The sequence below is a fragment of the Doryrhamphus excisus genome, chromosome 2, assembly GCF_030265055.1.
Source record: "Doryrhamphus excisus isolate RoL2022-K1 chromosome 2, RoL_Dexc_1.0, whole genome shotgun sequence".
Classification (NCBI taxonomy): domain Eukaryota; kingdom Metazoa; phylum Chordata; class Actinopteri; order Syngnathiformes; family Syngnathidae; genus Doryrhamphus; species Doryrhamphus excisus.
Genome location: NC_080467.1, coordinates 8,734,310 through 8,749,929, shown reverse-complemented (window position 1 = coordinate 8,749,929; position 15,620 = coordinate 8,734,310). Strand labels below are relative to the sequence as shown.

Here is a 15,620-nt window from a genome sequence, read left to right as displayed (position 1 = left end):
AATATTCTTGTCACTTTTGTTTTTATAATTGTAACAAGCGTAAAGAGAAGTTAACCACTGTCCAACGTAGAAAACAAGCAAAAAGCAAAACAACCATTGTGAGGAGCCGCACGGTGGGTGAGTGGTTAGCATGTTGGCTGGGAGAATGGGAAGACTTAGGTTGGAATCTCCGCTTGGCATCTCTGTATGGCATTTGGATGTTCTCCCCTTTTGCGGCCTCTCGCCCAAAGACAGCTGGGATAGGCTCCAGCATACCCGGTGTCACATCTCACATGACGCCATTTGTTCAGATTCTGAAGTAGAAGGCCATTTGAGTCCAAGGGGGGACAAGGTTCTATAGTGTTTATAAAGAAAACAGTCAAACAACGCCCCCCAGTGGTGGCGTGAAACCATACTTCAAATAAACACAAGCAACCTAAAGAATAGAAAACAATTGTTTGTGATTATTTTAAGCGTTGTTTCGGCTAGCATTAATCAACGTTTGGTGGCAATCTTTTTCCAAATAAACACACACAGTCTTTCTTACACTCAGAAAGCAGCTTAAGCTCTTTCAGACTTCCTCTCTGGATTCTCAGAGAATGACTTGTTTCCTCCTCATTAACTCCCATAAACGTTATCCCATGGGCTCCCGGGATTAGAGGCGTAATAATGGGGTGAAAGTGGCTTGTAGCTCCTTTGTTCACCAATCAGCCGTGACCGAATGAGGGCTGAGGACACAACAGGAAACTTTCCTTTGGCATTAAAAGAAGAGGAGAGACGTGTGCAACCAACTTGTTGCAATTAGCGCTGACTATTGTGTGGAAAGCGAGCAGCAAGGCGACCAAGATGGCGGGCTGAGCAGCTGTGGATCTCTGGAGCCTCGGGCAGAAGGATTACATTTAGCACAAAACATGGACTGATGATCGGTTTACGCTGCTGGAGCCTATCCCAACTGACTTTGGGTGAAAGGTGGGGTTACCCTGGACTGGTCGCCAGCCAATCCCAGGGCACATATAGACAAACAACCGTTCTCATTCACATTCACACCTGTGGACAATTTGGAGTCACCAATTTTGGAATGTTGGGGTGAAAACGGAATATCTGGAGAAAACATGCTAACTCCACACCGAGAGAGGAACCCACTGAGGCATTTTAGTCGAAAATGTACGCCAAATTCACGTGAGTCCAACTTTGTTTTCGTCACAGTTTAGCTAGCTAACAAAATGGCAACCGGAAGTCAGCTCAAACATGGAAGTCAACACAAAACTCGGGGAAAATCAAATCAAATTTAAGATTACTTAATGACTTAAGTGGCCGTAATGTGATAAAGCAGAAACAAGGAAAATAACGACAAAATACATTACTCGTCCAATTAATCCTAAAGTAAAATAAATACAATTTAAGATTCATGCATCTGTTCATTTTAGTGTTCTCACTCTTCAATTCGGAAACATTTGACATTTTAAAAGTCATTATTACCATTTGTTGGTCTTTAAAGTGGTTTTGAGCGGCCTCTGGTGGACGACACCCGTTACTGTTGGACTGTATTGTTTTTTTAAACTAAACATCAGAATCTGTGAAAGTGAAAGTTAAATTGTACCAAAGCAAAATTGCAAGAGTATTCAAAAAATCTTCATTATCATTGAATATTAGACACTTCATACAACTAGCTTTTTTAACAATATTTAATATTATTATATATTCATTCATTCATTTTCTACCGCTTATTCCTCACAAGGGTCGCGGGGGGTGCTGGAGCCTATCCCAGCTGTCTTCGGGCGAGAGGCGGGGTACACCCTGGACTGGTGGCCAGCCAATCACAGGGCACATATAGACAAACAACCATTCACACTCACATTCATACCTATGGACAATTTGGAGTGGCCAATTAACCTAGCATGTTTTTGGAATGTGGGAGGAAACCGGAGTACCCGGAGAAAACCCACGCATGCACGGGGAGAACATGCAAACTCCACACAGAGATGGCCGAGGGCGGGGACCGAACCCTGGTCTCCTAGCTGTGAGGTCTGCGCACTATTATTATATATATTAAATAATATATATTTTCACATTATATTATATATTGAATATATTAATGCATATGCCCCGGCCCGTTTAACTGTGTGTTAACGAATGAATGTTGTACTTTTGGTGTTTACTTGCTTTTATTCAACTCCATTCTTCTGTAAAGTGTCTTTGAGTATTTTCAAAAGCGATATACAAATAAAATGTATTATTATTATAATATATTGATATATTTAATACTATATTTTAATATTCATTATATTTTAATATTATATATTTATTTTTTATTTAACAGAGCTATTTTAAAATGGTGTCCCGACAGAAATTAAAAACACATGCAAAATGATGTTAGCATATTTGACATTTAATCCTCTCACTGTGTTGAGTGACATGCAACAGAAAAGCAGTCGTTTCACCAACAAAACTTTTTTGGCCACAAATGTATATTTCTATTGGTTTTAACCAACCAAGCAGGCATGCATAATTAACGTTTAAATCCTTAACAATAACACATGGAGTCCTCAGTTCAGAAGATGCAGGTCTGACATCTAAAATAAAGTCATATTGTTACAATATATGATCACTTGGTGGGTTACAAGTGGGTTCCCACTCAAGACCTGAGTGTCCAGGTGTTCCTGCACAGGATATGAGGTAGTCCTGGCTGGTGGATTCAAGTCTTGGCGGCCTCTTTCCCATTAAATGCCCTGGGAAAACAGGGTTGGAAACCGTTTTAACTACCCTGGCATGAATATCAGTCTGGTTGGTGATTATGTGAATGAGGACAACAAATTAAACCCACACTGCTGCAAGGTTAGTTTCCATTAACTTAACTTGTCCACTAACTTGTTATTTAATTGCATTGATCATTTCACCATCTATCTATTGATAATTGATAACTGATAATTAAATTCTTCTTGCATGCAAGGTGGCTAAGTTAAACTTAAACTAGATGACAAGAGCAAAAAAATGGTTTCTCTTACCAACTGCCCAGTGCATGCCACGTTGATCCATCTTTCCAAGAGGAACAGCAGAACTCTCCCGGCAATGCAAAGTCAGAATGATTAAAACCAGCCACACTGTCCTGCAGGTCCACAAATGCTGCACTCCGGCCATGTTCAGCAAATGCCACATCTATGACGTTGCATCTTTAATCTCTGTGGTTAATCAGATTGATCTGTGGAAAAAAATCTACACAGTGATTTTTTTTGCTTGTGAAGGACACAAACGCAGAAGCTGCAGTTGTTGACTTTCCTGTAAGATTGACTTTAGACGCTTTTGTTTTCAAGATTTTTCACAGTTTGCTTCTGGTTAAAATTTCAACAGGCTTCTAATTATTCACCAACTTAATCAAAAGTTCACTAAAACGCTTGATCAGGCAAATCTAAACTTTTTTCCTCATGAAACAGTCTACAAATGATGATAAACAACATAAATCATTCTTTACCCTCCAGTCTTGATCTGTGTTCGTTAACATAACACAAGATGGCGGTATTGAGCAACTTAATGGGCCTTGACTCTGGTTGTTTTTTTTTTTTTGCTGAGGATCATGTGACCAAAGATGCTACATATGATTCTCTTCATATTTACAAGACCAAAAGGAACAATAAAATTGAAGGCAATTTGTATTAAGAATGAATGAGACTGATTACATCAAAGATATTATCAGGCATGCACTGGCATTTTGTTCTGCTTCTCAAGATTGATACTGATAACTTTTTATAGCTTTAATTAAAATATATATATATATAACTGTTTGTGCACACCTGGAGGTAGGAACGATTCAAATAAAGTTAGATTTAAAAGACTGAAAATTTTGCTTTTTGTTGCGAAATTGCACTGTTACGGTCTGGTTCAAGACGCCTGTTTTTCAGAGACGTTTTAGCCTTTGGAACAAATGCAATTTTGCGACCGCTGCGGACTTTAAAAAAAAAACGTCTCAAAATCGACCTGAGGGTAAATCTGACTATAGGGGTGTTAGTGCATGTCTACAGGACTCTAATAATGATAAAAAACACATTTAGAAAGTCACAACCAGGTCTTCTATGCTCTAACTATGGAAAATATTCCATTTATTAATACCAAATCCTAATTTCGATGAATTTCACTTAACCAATTAACTACGATAAATGAGGGACGCCATTCGCCGGGGGTCTTTGAAGGCAACACCTGCGAATAGATGGCTCTTTGGTGCAGATATACGGACGGTCCATAGTTCTATCTGTGGAAAATTCATGGAATAAAGCACAGTAGCCTCATCTTTTCTGTCTGCTTGCATTGAGGGAAACATGACGTCAGATAACTGTCAGTGGGGGAGGGGAGCTCGCTGGGCTCTCCTCCCTGCGCATTGAAAGGAAGCACCACTTGGGCCTTTTTAATACATTTTAAACTGCACATTATTCCTGCCTTTCCGAGGTTTGTGTAGACTAATGAACAAATCCATCATGGCCATCACACAGTCAAAGAATGCGGATGTGTCAAGAGGTGGTAGCTGACCCCTACACGCTGCCAGGTAGGTTAGCATCTTCCAGATTATGGCTTGTAGCTTCTCCTGCTGAAATATCACTGTTTGCTTTCACGTCCTGAATGTATTTCACGTATTTCTTCTATGTTGTAGACCGAGACCTGGAATCCTTGCATATAATAGCACTAATGTATTCAGGTTCCTCAAACCTCACGTCCTCCAGATAAGCACTAGCCCCAATTCATCATAACAGGACACAATGCTAGATAGCGATGATATGAAAATATTGCACGTATTGACACCCTTTTTAGTCGTCGATTTCTTCCACTCCGTCTCCCCCACCTCCATCTGTCTCCCTCTCTCTCCTCATCCTTTGCAGCAGCTGCTGCTCCAGAGCCAGAGTGGAGAGTCCCTTCACCACCACCACCACCACCACCACCACCACCAACACCCCCTCCACCGACAGAGACAAAAGGCCTGATTCGCCTGCTGAACACAGCCCCCCCTCTTCTTTTTGCCCCCTTTCCATGCGTCCCTTCATGAATGTCTGTGAAGGTGGCGGTGGCGGCAGCGGGGGCCAAAGGCGGAAAGGAGGCCTGGACTGGGAGTGAATCAGTGAAGGAGAGTGGGAGGCGGGGGCGGGGAAGGAGGAGGAAGATGGAGGCTGGAGTAGCCGGGGCACAGTAAGAAGGCAGGTGCTGAGGCCTCGACAGGAGGACATCTTTTTTTTTTAAATCTTGAATGTCTCTCAATCATGGGAAAGATCTGACTGGGTATGCAAATTATCCTTATATATTTCTATGCATGGATGTGCATGTTTTTTCGTGTGTGCATGGATCTGTGGGGGCACAAGGATGGGGATGTTTGGGGGCAATCTATGGGTGGACGATGCACAGATTCAACATTTTGATTGGGGAATGAGAGAAACGTTTTAGGAATGTTGATTGGAAGCAACATTGGCATTTGGTGTCCGGAATACATTACCAGCGTGGCGGCCTTCCGATTACAAAGTTATCTGATTGAATGTCATATTCAATCAGATATCTTCGACGTCTTTAGTTCAAAATCCAGACTTGCTATCATCAACCTTGATCTCTTGCATACTTGCATACTAACCTCATTTTTAAGGAATCAAGAAATCACCCTCATATGCTTCCTTTTAATGACTTTTGAAACAAATGTTTCCTGGGAGTTCAGTCTGTGGTGCTTCTGAGGCCGCAGTGCAGCATGGGGTTTTATGTCGGCGGAGCAAAACTAGCTGAAACCAGTTTGAGGCAGATGGAGGGGCTGATGGGAACAATGCTGTCTCTGTGCTCCACTGAGGGATAAGCGGTATTCCACGCTAACTCCATGCCGGCGGCACCTCGGATCTTGGCCATCGGCGACGGCGACATGGGCATCGTCAACGGCAAGCTATGCTGCAATGACTCGCAGCAAAGGGAGCAGGGAGATTTGAGAAGGGACAAATTGGGGTGGGGGTGGCTGCCTGGAAGTCTGTGAATCTGCAGCCCACACACACACACACACACACACACACACAGGAGCATGATCCATGTGTCTTATTTATATGTCAGCATGCTGCTAGTGCTATAGAGAATGACAAAAGAGGACCACCAGCACTTAGCACAACGTTGGATGTAACCTGACCCTCAATTCTGGGCCTTTTGTGAAGAAGCTGATTTTTTTTTCTCTCCAGTCAGGGTGGGGTGGCATTGCTTTTTAAGGGATTAGTAGTGTTGTGAACATGTTTGTTGTAGGATGGGAAAAAGGACAGGAGGAAGTTCGGCTAGTGGCTGGAGAGGGACGAGACAAGGAGAGAGGGTGAGGAGGGACGATTCTCTTGCATGCTTCTTCGACTAATCTTCATTTTACTGACATGGTAGTGTTGTAAATGTGTAGCTCTTGAGTTCAGTGATGCATGCTTGTGAAAGGTGTGCTGGGAATGGGATCCGCATGGACTATTTGTCATATTTGTGAGTATTTGGCATTCATTTTCAGTATCAGACAGATCTGGCTAACTGCTTTTTCAAGGCCTTTTTTTCCTCTGCTGCAGCAGCAGCAGCAGCCATTTTCACCTCCTTTCATTAGTCATCTGCCCTTTTCCCTCCATAGCGTCGCCATCCTCACAATCTCCTCCCTTCCATGAACACAGATATCCCCCATCATTGGATTAAGAAGTGCCGTTTAACTCAAATAAAGCCGAAACCAAATAAATATGTGCATGCATGTTTACCAAAGCAGAAGTGATCATAGCTCCAACCAGGCTAGCCCCAAAGCGCTCCCTTTGTCCCCAACAACCATGATACATAAATGGTGCATTTCATTCCTGTCATATTGTTGTGCATAAAAGACACCAAAATGTATGCGATGACAATTGAAATGCACAAGCATAAAGCATAATACATTTTGTTGCTGTCCAATGAAAAGCACAAATCCAGTATAAATACACGGAGGATACTATGACTGCACTTCTATAATTGTGTACTGAATGCCAACATTGCAGCATTTTCATAATAAAATCCATGGTAATGAGTTAGCGTTCATCTTCATCCAAAGTTTAAGCCAGACATCAGCAAGGGAACTTCTTTTTCATCCTGAAAATGAACATTGACATTTTTTTTCAATATCACTGCATATCATAAGACGTAGCTTACTTATAGTGAAGTAACAAAGAACCTTCAATGTACCCGATAATGATTTTTTATGCCACTTCAAGGTGACATCCTCATCGAGGCAGGGAAAGGAACATGGGCGATATGAAGACACCAGACTTTGATGACCTCCTGGCAGCCTTCGACATCCCTGACATGGTGGATCCGAAAGCTGCAATCGAATCTGGCCACCAAGAAGATGACAACGCCAAGCAAGCAAAGTGTGGCGCAACCACAGCTGAAGATGAGACCCACCATACCACGACTGGACAGGATGTCGGCGTCAGTGTCATCGTCAAGAATGTTCGAAACATGGATACAAATCATCCTATTGGAAATCTTTCGGAAAAGGACGTGCTGCTCCAATCCCAATCCCATTCTCGAAGAAGTGTCAATCAACTTCAAAATGGACTCTTACCTTCCATGCCGGCGGATGTTCATTATGCCAAAAATGTATGGAAAACTTCCAGGGAGGATGGACAAACAGTCGGTCATCAATTCAGCCCTATCTCCAGCGCAGAGGAAATTGAGGAAGAGGATACGATTGAGATCCATAATATATCTGACAAAAGGGGCAGTCGTTCAGTTCTCAAGTCCACCACAAAAAAGTCTCCAGCGTCCGTGGAGATGGTTTCTAAGTTCAAAGCAAAAGGCTTAAAACCAGATCAGAACAACAACCAAAATGTCCCTCTGGAGGGTTCAGTTTTCAGTCATAACCAACAGTCGAGTTCTCCTAAAGATGGGCCTAAGGAAGGTCTTCACAGAGACACGGAGAGCAAAGAGACTAATGGGCACACAACGCAAATAAAATCCAAGTCCTCTGCAAAACTTTCTTCTTGTATTGCCGCCATTGCCGCTCTTAGTGCTAAAAAGACAAGCCCTACGAACTACAATGCATTGGATTCCACTGTTACAAAAATGGAATCTAACCAAGACAATGAAAACTTCAGAGTTCCAAGAAAGATATGTGAACAGGAATCAGCTTTGGAGTTGGCAAAGCGGCTGCTATCAGGACAACCCCAGAGTCCCTCAAACAGTGAGAGTAGCAACAAAGGTTCACCCGCCTCTAGCACAGACACCACCCCAGTCATCCCAAAAGTTAGGATAAAAACTATCAAGACCTCTTCTGGACAGATCAAGCGTACTGTCACGCGGGTCTTACCAGACTTGGAATTCGAATCAATGAAAAAAGGGGGAAATTCCAATGGCCCAACAATAGTGGCTACCACTGGTGCGTTTTTCTCGTCTCCGGCAGGGTCTTCTTTGCCAACTACGGTCGTTGCCACGTGTGGGGGTCCGTCAATTGAAATTACCAAACAGATGACAATTAAACCAGTAGCAACCGCCTTCCTCCCAGTCTCAGCCGTCAAGACAGCCGGTTCCCAAGTCATCAACCTCAAACTGGCTAATAACACCACAGTCAAAGCAACCGTTATTCCTGCTGCCTCGGTGCAAAGTGCCGGCAGTGCCATCCTTAAAGCGGCAAATGCCATACAACAACAGACGGTCATGGTACCTGCCTCCAGTTTGACCAATGCTAAGCTAGTACCAAAAGCAGTCCATCTCAGTAATCTTAATCTTCTGCCGCAGAATGTAACCCCCGCTCTTAACGATCTCCAACAAGCAAAGTCCTCCTCCAAGCAATCGCAACAACTTAAACAGCAAGCACTTTTCAATGGCCAGCACTCCAAGAAGCTCTCCAGGGTTCAAGTCATAGCCAACTCTCATAGCTCCGTAGTCGACGCTTTCAATAAAGTCCTGAGTAGCATAAATCCCGTTCCTGTGTATATCCCAAACCTCTCTCCACCAACCTCAGCCTGTATTTCCCTCCCATCTCGTGGCTACAAGTGCCTAGAGTGCGGTGACTCATTCGCTCTTGAAAAGAGCCTGACCCAACATTACGGGCGTCGTAGTGTGCGGATCGAGGTTACCTGCAATCACTGTTCAAAAAGTCTTGTCTTTTACAACAAGTGCAGCCTGCTGTCTCATGCCAGGGGCCACAAGGACAAAGGAGTTGTCATGCAGTGCTCGCACTTAATCTTAAAACCCATCCCTGCAGATCAGATGATAACGGCATCGGCCTGTTACGGACCAACGTCCATCACAGATGGCAACTCCACTTCCGATGCACAGGCATTACCAGCTGAAATCCCGGGAAAGGTTCCGAGTGGTGCGTCGCAAAGTGCGGTGATTTCAGCTCCAAGCAGCTCCCCTCTTGAGGCAGCCATGCCGTTGGAGGACGATGCATCCAAGCTCTGTAGGCACAGCTTGAAGTGTTTGGAATGTAATGAAACGTTCCAAGATGACAGCTCACTAGCTATGCATTATCAACAAGTTCTGGAGACCAGTGGGCAGGTATGATATTTACTATACTTCTTAATAACTGCTTGTAAATAGGACCACTGCATGTTTTGTTTATGCAAAACTCTTATGCAGAAGTGCTGTATAAATCATAGATTGGACTTGCAGTATATTATAGACATTGCACTACGATTCTGACTGTTTTTCTCCCATGTGGCCCCAAACCAGAGTAGGCATGGCAACTATCCTAAGATCAAACTCTGTAACAGCAGCATAACCCTAGGATGAGTTATCCTACAGTCAACACACCAATAACATTCATATTTCATGTCCTCTCTTCCATTAGAAAACCTGCACAATCTGCCAAATGCTTCTTCCAAACCAGTGCAGTTTTCTGTCGCATCAAGGAATCCATCAGCACAGGTCTCCTTACATCTGCCCAGAGTGCGGCGCAAGCTGTCGTTCTGTCCACTTCCAATCCCACGTCACCAAGAACTGCCTGCACTACACCCGTAGAGTCGGCTACCGGTCAGTCACAATAGCAAGCTGTTTCAATGTCACTCTAATCTTGTGGTGCTAGCTTTCACAAGCTGACATTCGCCCCCCCCCTTGTGTCCTATCTCCAAACCGCTAGATGTATCCACTGCAGCGTCATCTTCTCTGATGTTGCCACTTTGAAGTCCCACATCCAGACTACACACTGTGAGGTCTTCTATAAATGTCCGCTTTGTCCAATGGCCTTCAAGTCTGCACCAGCAACACACTCCCATGCGTACACGCAGCATCCAGGACTGAAAGCAGGAGAGCCTAAGTAAGTCCAGATTCAAGCCTTGTGCACAAAACCAAGATCTATGAAAAATTAATTTAATTACAAATTGCTATATAATTTTGCCTTGAAGAAATACACATTGCCACCAATCCACATGCTCTGGTGCAACTTAATACCCTTAACCAATTCATTTTTCTCAGGAAAATCATCCTTGTTGTTCATTAGTGGAAGGATTTGTGCATTTTAGACATGGTGTCTTAACATGGTTGCATGCGTTTCCACATGGAAAACTTTAAATTAATAGACAATCCTGAGCAGCTATGACAAATTGATTTGAGTGATTTTATTTTATTCATCCCTTTACTTTTCTTTTCTTCATTCTGTCCGACAGGCTGATATACAAGTGCTCCATGTGTGATACCGTCTTCACGCTGCAGTCTCTGCTCTACACACACTTTGACCAGCATGTTGTCAATCATAAAGTTCCCGTGTTCAAATGCCCTGACTGCTCCATGCACTATGCACAGAAACAACTCATGCTGGACCATATTAAGGTAGAAACAGCCAATTCAACACCGAGCACATCCTGTCACCCATCAATCACACTTCTTTTATATGAAAATATTAATATGTGGTTTGAATTCCTTTCTCAGGCCATTCATGGAACTTTGAAGACCATTGAGGGTCCACCAAACTTGGGGATCAGCCTCCCTCTCAGTGCCAAACCTACAAATTTAAACAGCACCACCAGTAATGGCCCCAGTAATAACAACAACAACAACAACAACAAAGATGGAGGAAACAACAATGGACAAAACAAAGGCGTCAAGATGGCTGCTCCTTCATCACCCAAAAAACCCAACAAAAACAGCTTGGGGGCGGTTAATAATGGTAATAATAATCTTAATGGTTCAGAGTATACATGTTCAGAGTGCAGCGGCGTCTTCAGCGGCAGAGAGGTCTTTTTGAACCACATGAGAAGAGACCATGGCAAGGTAAATGTCAATCCTTTTCAGGTTTGAGCGAGAATGCACACCGAGAAGATTGTATGCTACCTTATCCATTTTCTTCCTCTCATACTTTAGATATTGAAGAAACACCCGTGCCGACAGTGCGACAACTCCTTCAGTTCTACCCACAGTCTTTGCCGACACAACCGCCTCAAACACAAGGGTGTGCGGAAAGTCTACACCTGCCCGTGAGTAGAGGCTTAAAAGGAGAACAAGAAAACAATGCAGTGTTGCCAAGTTCGCGACTTTGTCGCTAAATGTGGCAACATTCCAATCCCTGTTGGCGATATATGTTTTCAAACCTGACTAGGGACAAACCTATCGATGTTTTCTGCCGTCATTGAAAAGTGAACGTACTTGTTGTTCTTCAGTTTCTGTTCTATCAATGAATCTAGTCCTGAACAGGGTCAACTAATTTAGTACCAGGACAGACACTTCAAGGCTTTAAGTCAAATTCAATGGTAATGGTAATGGTTTAATTTCATTTGAACATGCATCAGATTACAATTGAATGCATCACATAATCAGGTCACAGTTCCACATGTCCAAAAGGAGTAGGAAGAAGCAAAGCTTATTAAATCCTACCCCTCCATCTGGTACTTTTACAATCAATAACTGTTACATTTGTTCACTTCCTGCCTGTCTAATATAATTATATCTAATATTATTATTATTATTATAATTAAGTATATATTTATGTATTTATTTTGAATTTCATTTATTTTAAAAACAATTATATATATATATATTTTTTTGTCACGTACCGTACAAGTACGAAGTGATATGACCATACAATGACATAATGGGTACCATAGTAACCGTCAATATAGTGATATATATATATATATAGATATATATATCATGACTGGTTCAAGACTCTTCATCCTTGTATTTAGCAAACATCAACTGCTTGTATTGTTTCTTGAATTGGCTCATCGTTGTGCATTGTTTGAGGTCCTTACTCAATCCATTCCATAGTTTGATTCCACATACTGAAATGCTATGGCTTTTTAACGTAGTCCTAGCATATAAGTGTTTCAAATGTAGTTCTTCCCTGAGATCATATTTCTCCTCTCTTGTAGAGAAGTATTGGATGACATTTTTCGGTAATTGGTTATTTTTAGCCTTATGCATTATTTTAGCTGTTTGAAGATTAACTATATCAGCAAGTTTAAGTACTTGTGATTTTTTTCAAAGATGTTTAATCACCAAACCGTTCAAGTTCAGGGAGTCAATTGCCTGCTAGAACCAAGGGAAATTCGAGAATTAATCGCTGATGATGCTTTCAATACCTGACTAATGTACTTAGCATTGCATATGACTACAAAAACACGCTGGTTTAAAAAACAAATTTCAGTCCTTGATCCTAAATCTGAATAGTTCTTGGCCTCTGCAAGAGCAAAGAGGAATAACCACAAAGATTTGATTTGTTGCTGAAAAGGTAAATAAAAGCAGAAGGAGCTTTCCAGGTCGATTCAAGACTAATTCAGTTGTATAACTGAATGGAAAAACATCAAAGTAGGTCATCGAGGGCTTTAATTGTGATTTTATTGCACTTGAACAGACACTGCCCAGCTCTCAGTCAGCCCTTCACCAAGAGAGTGCTGCTGGATCAGCACATTCAGTTGCTGCACGGAGCTTCAGGAAAGACTGCCAGCTCAGATGCCACGGATAATATGCCGGAGAAGAAATCGGTACAGACATAAAACGTTATTTTTACTGTACAATTCCTTTTAGTCACCCCTAAGATATCGTTCTACTGTCCCACACAGATTGTGAGCCCCAAGAGAAAACATGATGCGGAAGAGGAGGTGTCTCCAGGGTTAACCCCCCGTAGTTTCGACTCGCAACCTTTGAAGAGGCTCAAAGTAAACATCCCCAAAGTTCACAGATGCGCCGTGTGCGGCTTTACCACCGAAGACGTTGCCGCATTCCACAAGCACATCCCCCAGCACAAGTCGGATCGCTCGTCCTACCAGTGCCAGGAGTGCGGACTGTGCTACACCTCCCCCCGCTCAAAGGCCCGCCACCTCTTCATTGTCCATCGTCTGAAGGAGCCGCAAGGCCTCGCCCGGTACAGGGCTAAGGACGATGACGAGAACCAGAGGGAGAACCATGTGGACGTTACAGCTGCGGATGACGGGACACTAAACACCAAATGTAAAGTGTGCGGGAAAGTGTTTGAGACCGAGGGCAACCTGAACATCCACATGAGGACGCATGGCATGGCGTTCATCAAGGCCAAGAGGCTCAGTTCGGCTGAGAAATGAATCAAAACTGTTAATATATTTGTACAGTATCTATTGGCGAGGGTCCTACTGTACATAATTATTACATTATGTATAATGTACCATGAAAATAACAATTTCATCCCCTGCTGATCGTAACTGACAAGGACATGAAAACTCCACAATCTTTATGGTCGGTTTACTGTCGCAAAGAGATGACATTACATAATTCTCCCAAACCTTGACTGAGTCATCCCAGTGTCAAGACGGGCCTGTTGTAACACGTCTGTAACAAGATCTTCATCCATTGTAGCCAAAAGTGTTGCTAATGGTTTGCTTGGTGAAAAGAACATGGTCAGTTTCCTCCATTTCCAAATGATTGTGCCAATAGCTTCTTTCGTCTTGTAGCCCATCTCGGTCATGTACAGGTGTACAATTTGTGCCTGAGTTCCTCCGACAGCTCTTTGGTCTTGCCCATGGTGGTGAAAAGGTTTGAATTTGTGGCAGGTGTCTTTTATCCCCCTGACGAATTGAGCATGGGAGTACCTTATTTTCTGGACTATACGTCGCTCCTGAGTATAAGTCGCACAAGGCCAAAAATGCATCATTAGGTAGAAAAAAACATACATAAGTCGCACTGGAGTATAAGTCGCATTTTTTGTGGGTAAACAGACATTACATCATCTCGGAAGGCAAGATGACGGGGGCATTTGTGTTCTGTCATTCTCAGTTGTCTTTGTAAGCTAACGTCTACTGTTTTAAATATTGAATTGTTAAGCAGTAGGAAATATTGGTGTGAAAGTCCAGAGTGCCCTCTTGTGGCTGTCTGTGAAATTATATATATTTTCATTCATAAGTCACTCTGGAGTATAAGTCACAGGAACAGCCAACCTATGAAAAAAGTACGACTTATAGTCCGGAAAATACGGTACTTCCCGAAAGGAACATGACTTATTTCCACATAATAAATGTGGGGGTCAGAACGCTCGTTGGCAGTGAGGTGTTCCGATTACAGTAAACGGCCCATAAAAGCAGGGGATCAAACACTTATTTTCCCACTTTGTGTTTTTAATTGAAGAAAAATAGTTTTTGTACTACATGTTTCTAAAGACTTGGAACTTTTTTTATAGAAGAGATTTTTTTATTTATTTTACATTTGTTATGTGGAGCTGCATAATGTATACATATATTGTATGGTTATTGAAAGATGAGCTAGAGCCATGACCTAGGGGCCCATGTCCACACTAAAACTGGTATTTTTTAAACATATCCTGCTGCGGTGAGCTAATATTTTGCTTCGTGGACCACAGTGGGTATAACACCTTTAAACATCTGAAGGTTGCTTTTCATTAGTGAATTGAATCGTGGAATAATAGAATATAACGGATGACTTCCTCAACATGTTTTCATAACACGTTAAAACCTGAAAGTAAGAGCTAAAAAACACATGTCAGATAAGATATTACTTTTCTGCTGAACTGCGGAAGCTCTCTTAGGAATATTTTCAATACTTCAAGACATAACTCCAGCTTCGATTTTAAAGGTTTATAAAAAAAATGCAGAAATATCCGGCAGGCCGGATTAAAATGCCTAGGGGGCCTGATTTTGCCCATGGGCCGTGGTTTTCCCAGTTCTGACCTAGGTTACTGCATTTTCTATGATTCTTGAACTTTTGGTACATACTGTACACACGCTGTTAGTAAAAAACATTATAAATACCTGCGTACGTGTGGACTTGGCCCCAAACAGTCATCATTATTCTGTTCATTCGTACGCTGGAGAATGTAAACTGAGCTGTTACTCTTAACTACTTATAAGAAAACCAGTCACAGTTAAGGAGCGTTGGGAAGACTTGAAATTTCCATTCACAATAACAGGCATATATATATATATATATACAGTACCTAAAAACTGTAGGGTTGCTAGAAGCTACTTAGACAACAAGACTTTGTCTCTTGCTGTAAAACCGCATGCGAAAAGCAGTCGGTGTATTGCTGAGTAGAATGTTGTCTTTACTGCTGCTGAATGAGTGCTGATCTTGACATCAATAAAATGTGAAAGTATCATTAGCCTGTAGAGAGTGGAGAAATGTTTATTGCTAGCAACAGAGCAGCTGATTTGCCCAATACTGAATATAATCATGTGACTACAGTAGAATGTGTATGGATTTTTAGAACAAGCACCCCCTCTGGTGGT

The 15,620-nt window shown here is 42.3% G+C and overlaps 1 protein-coding gene across 9 annotated transcripts; it reads left to right on the top strand.

The window, feature by feature from the left end:
- Nucleotides 1–610: 610 nt before the first annotated feature.
- On the top strand, nucleotides 611–15,500 carry znf532 (zinc finger protein 532). Of its 9 annotated transcripts, none has more exons than XM_058061512.1 (10): nucleotides 611–1,143; nucleotides 4,845–5,238; nucleotides 7,182–9,471; nucleotides 9,764–9,945; nucleotides 10,052–10,228; nucleotides 10,578–10,740; nucleotides 10,840–11,181; nucleotides 11,272–11,384; nucleotides 12,761–12,890; nucleotides 12,969–15,500. In XM_058061512.1, the coding sequence occupies exons 3-10, from the start codon at nucleotides 7,213–7,215 to the stop codon at nucleotides 13,464–13,466; spliced, it is 3,864 nt and encodes a 1,287-aa protein (XP_057917495.1). In that variant the 5' UTR covers nucleotides 611–1,143; nucleotides 4,845–5,238; nucleotides 7,182–7,212; the 3' UTR covers nucleotides 13,467–15,500. The 9 variants fall into 9 exon arrangements, with proteins under 9 accessions (XP_057917495.1, XP_057917486.1, XP_057917469.1 ...); XM_058061503.1 differs by having other exon boundaries at nucleotides 611–1,158; nucleotides 4,848–5,238; XM_058061486.1 differs by having other exon boundaries at nucleotides 611–1,158.
- Nucleotides 15,501–15,620: the final 120 nt, after the last annotated feature.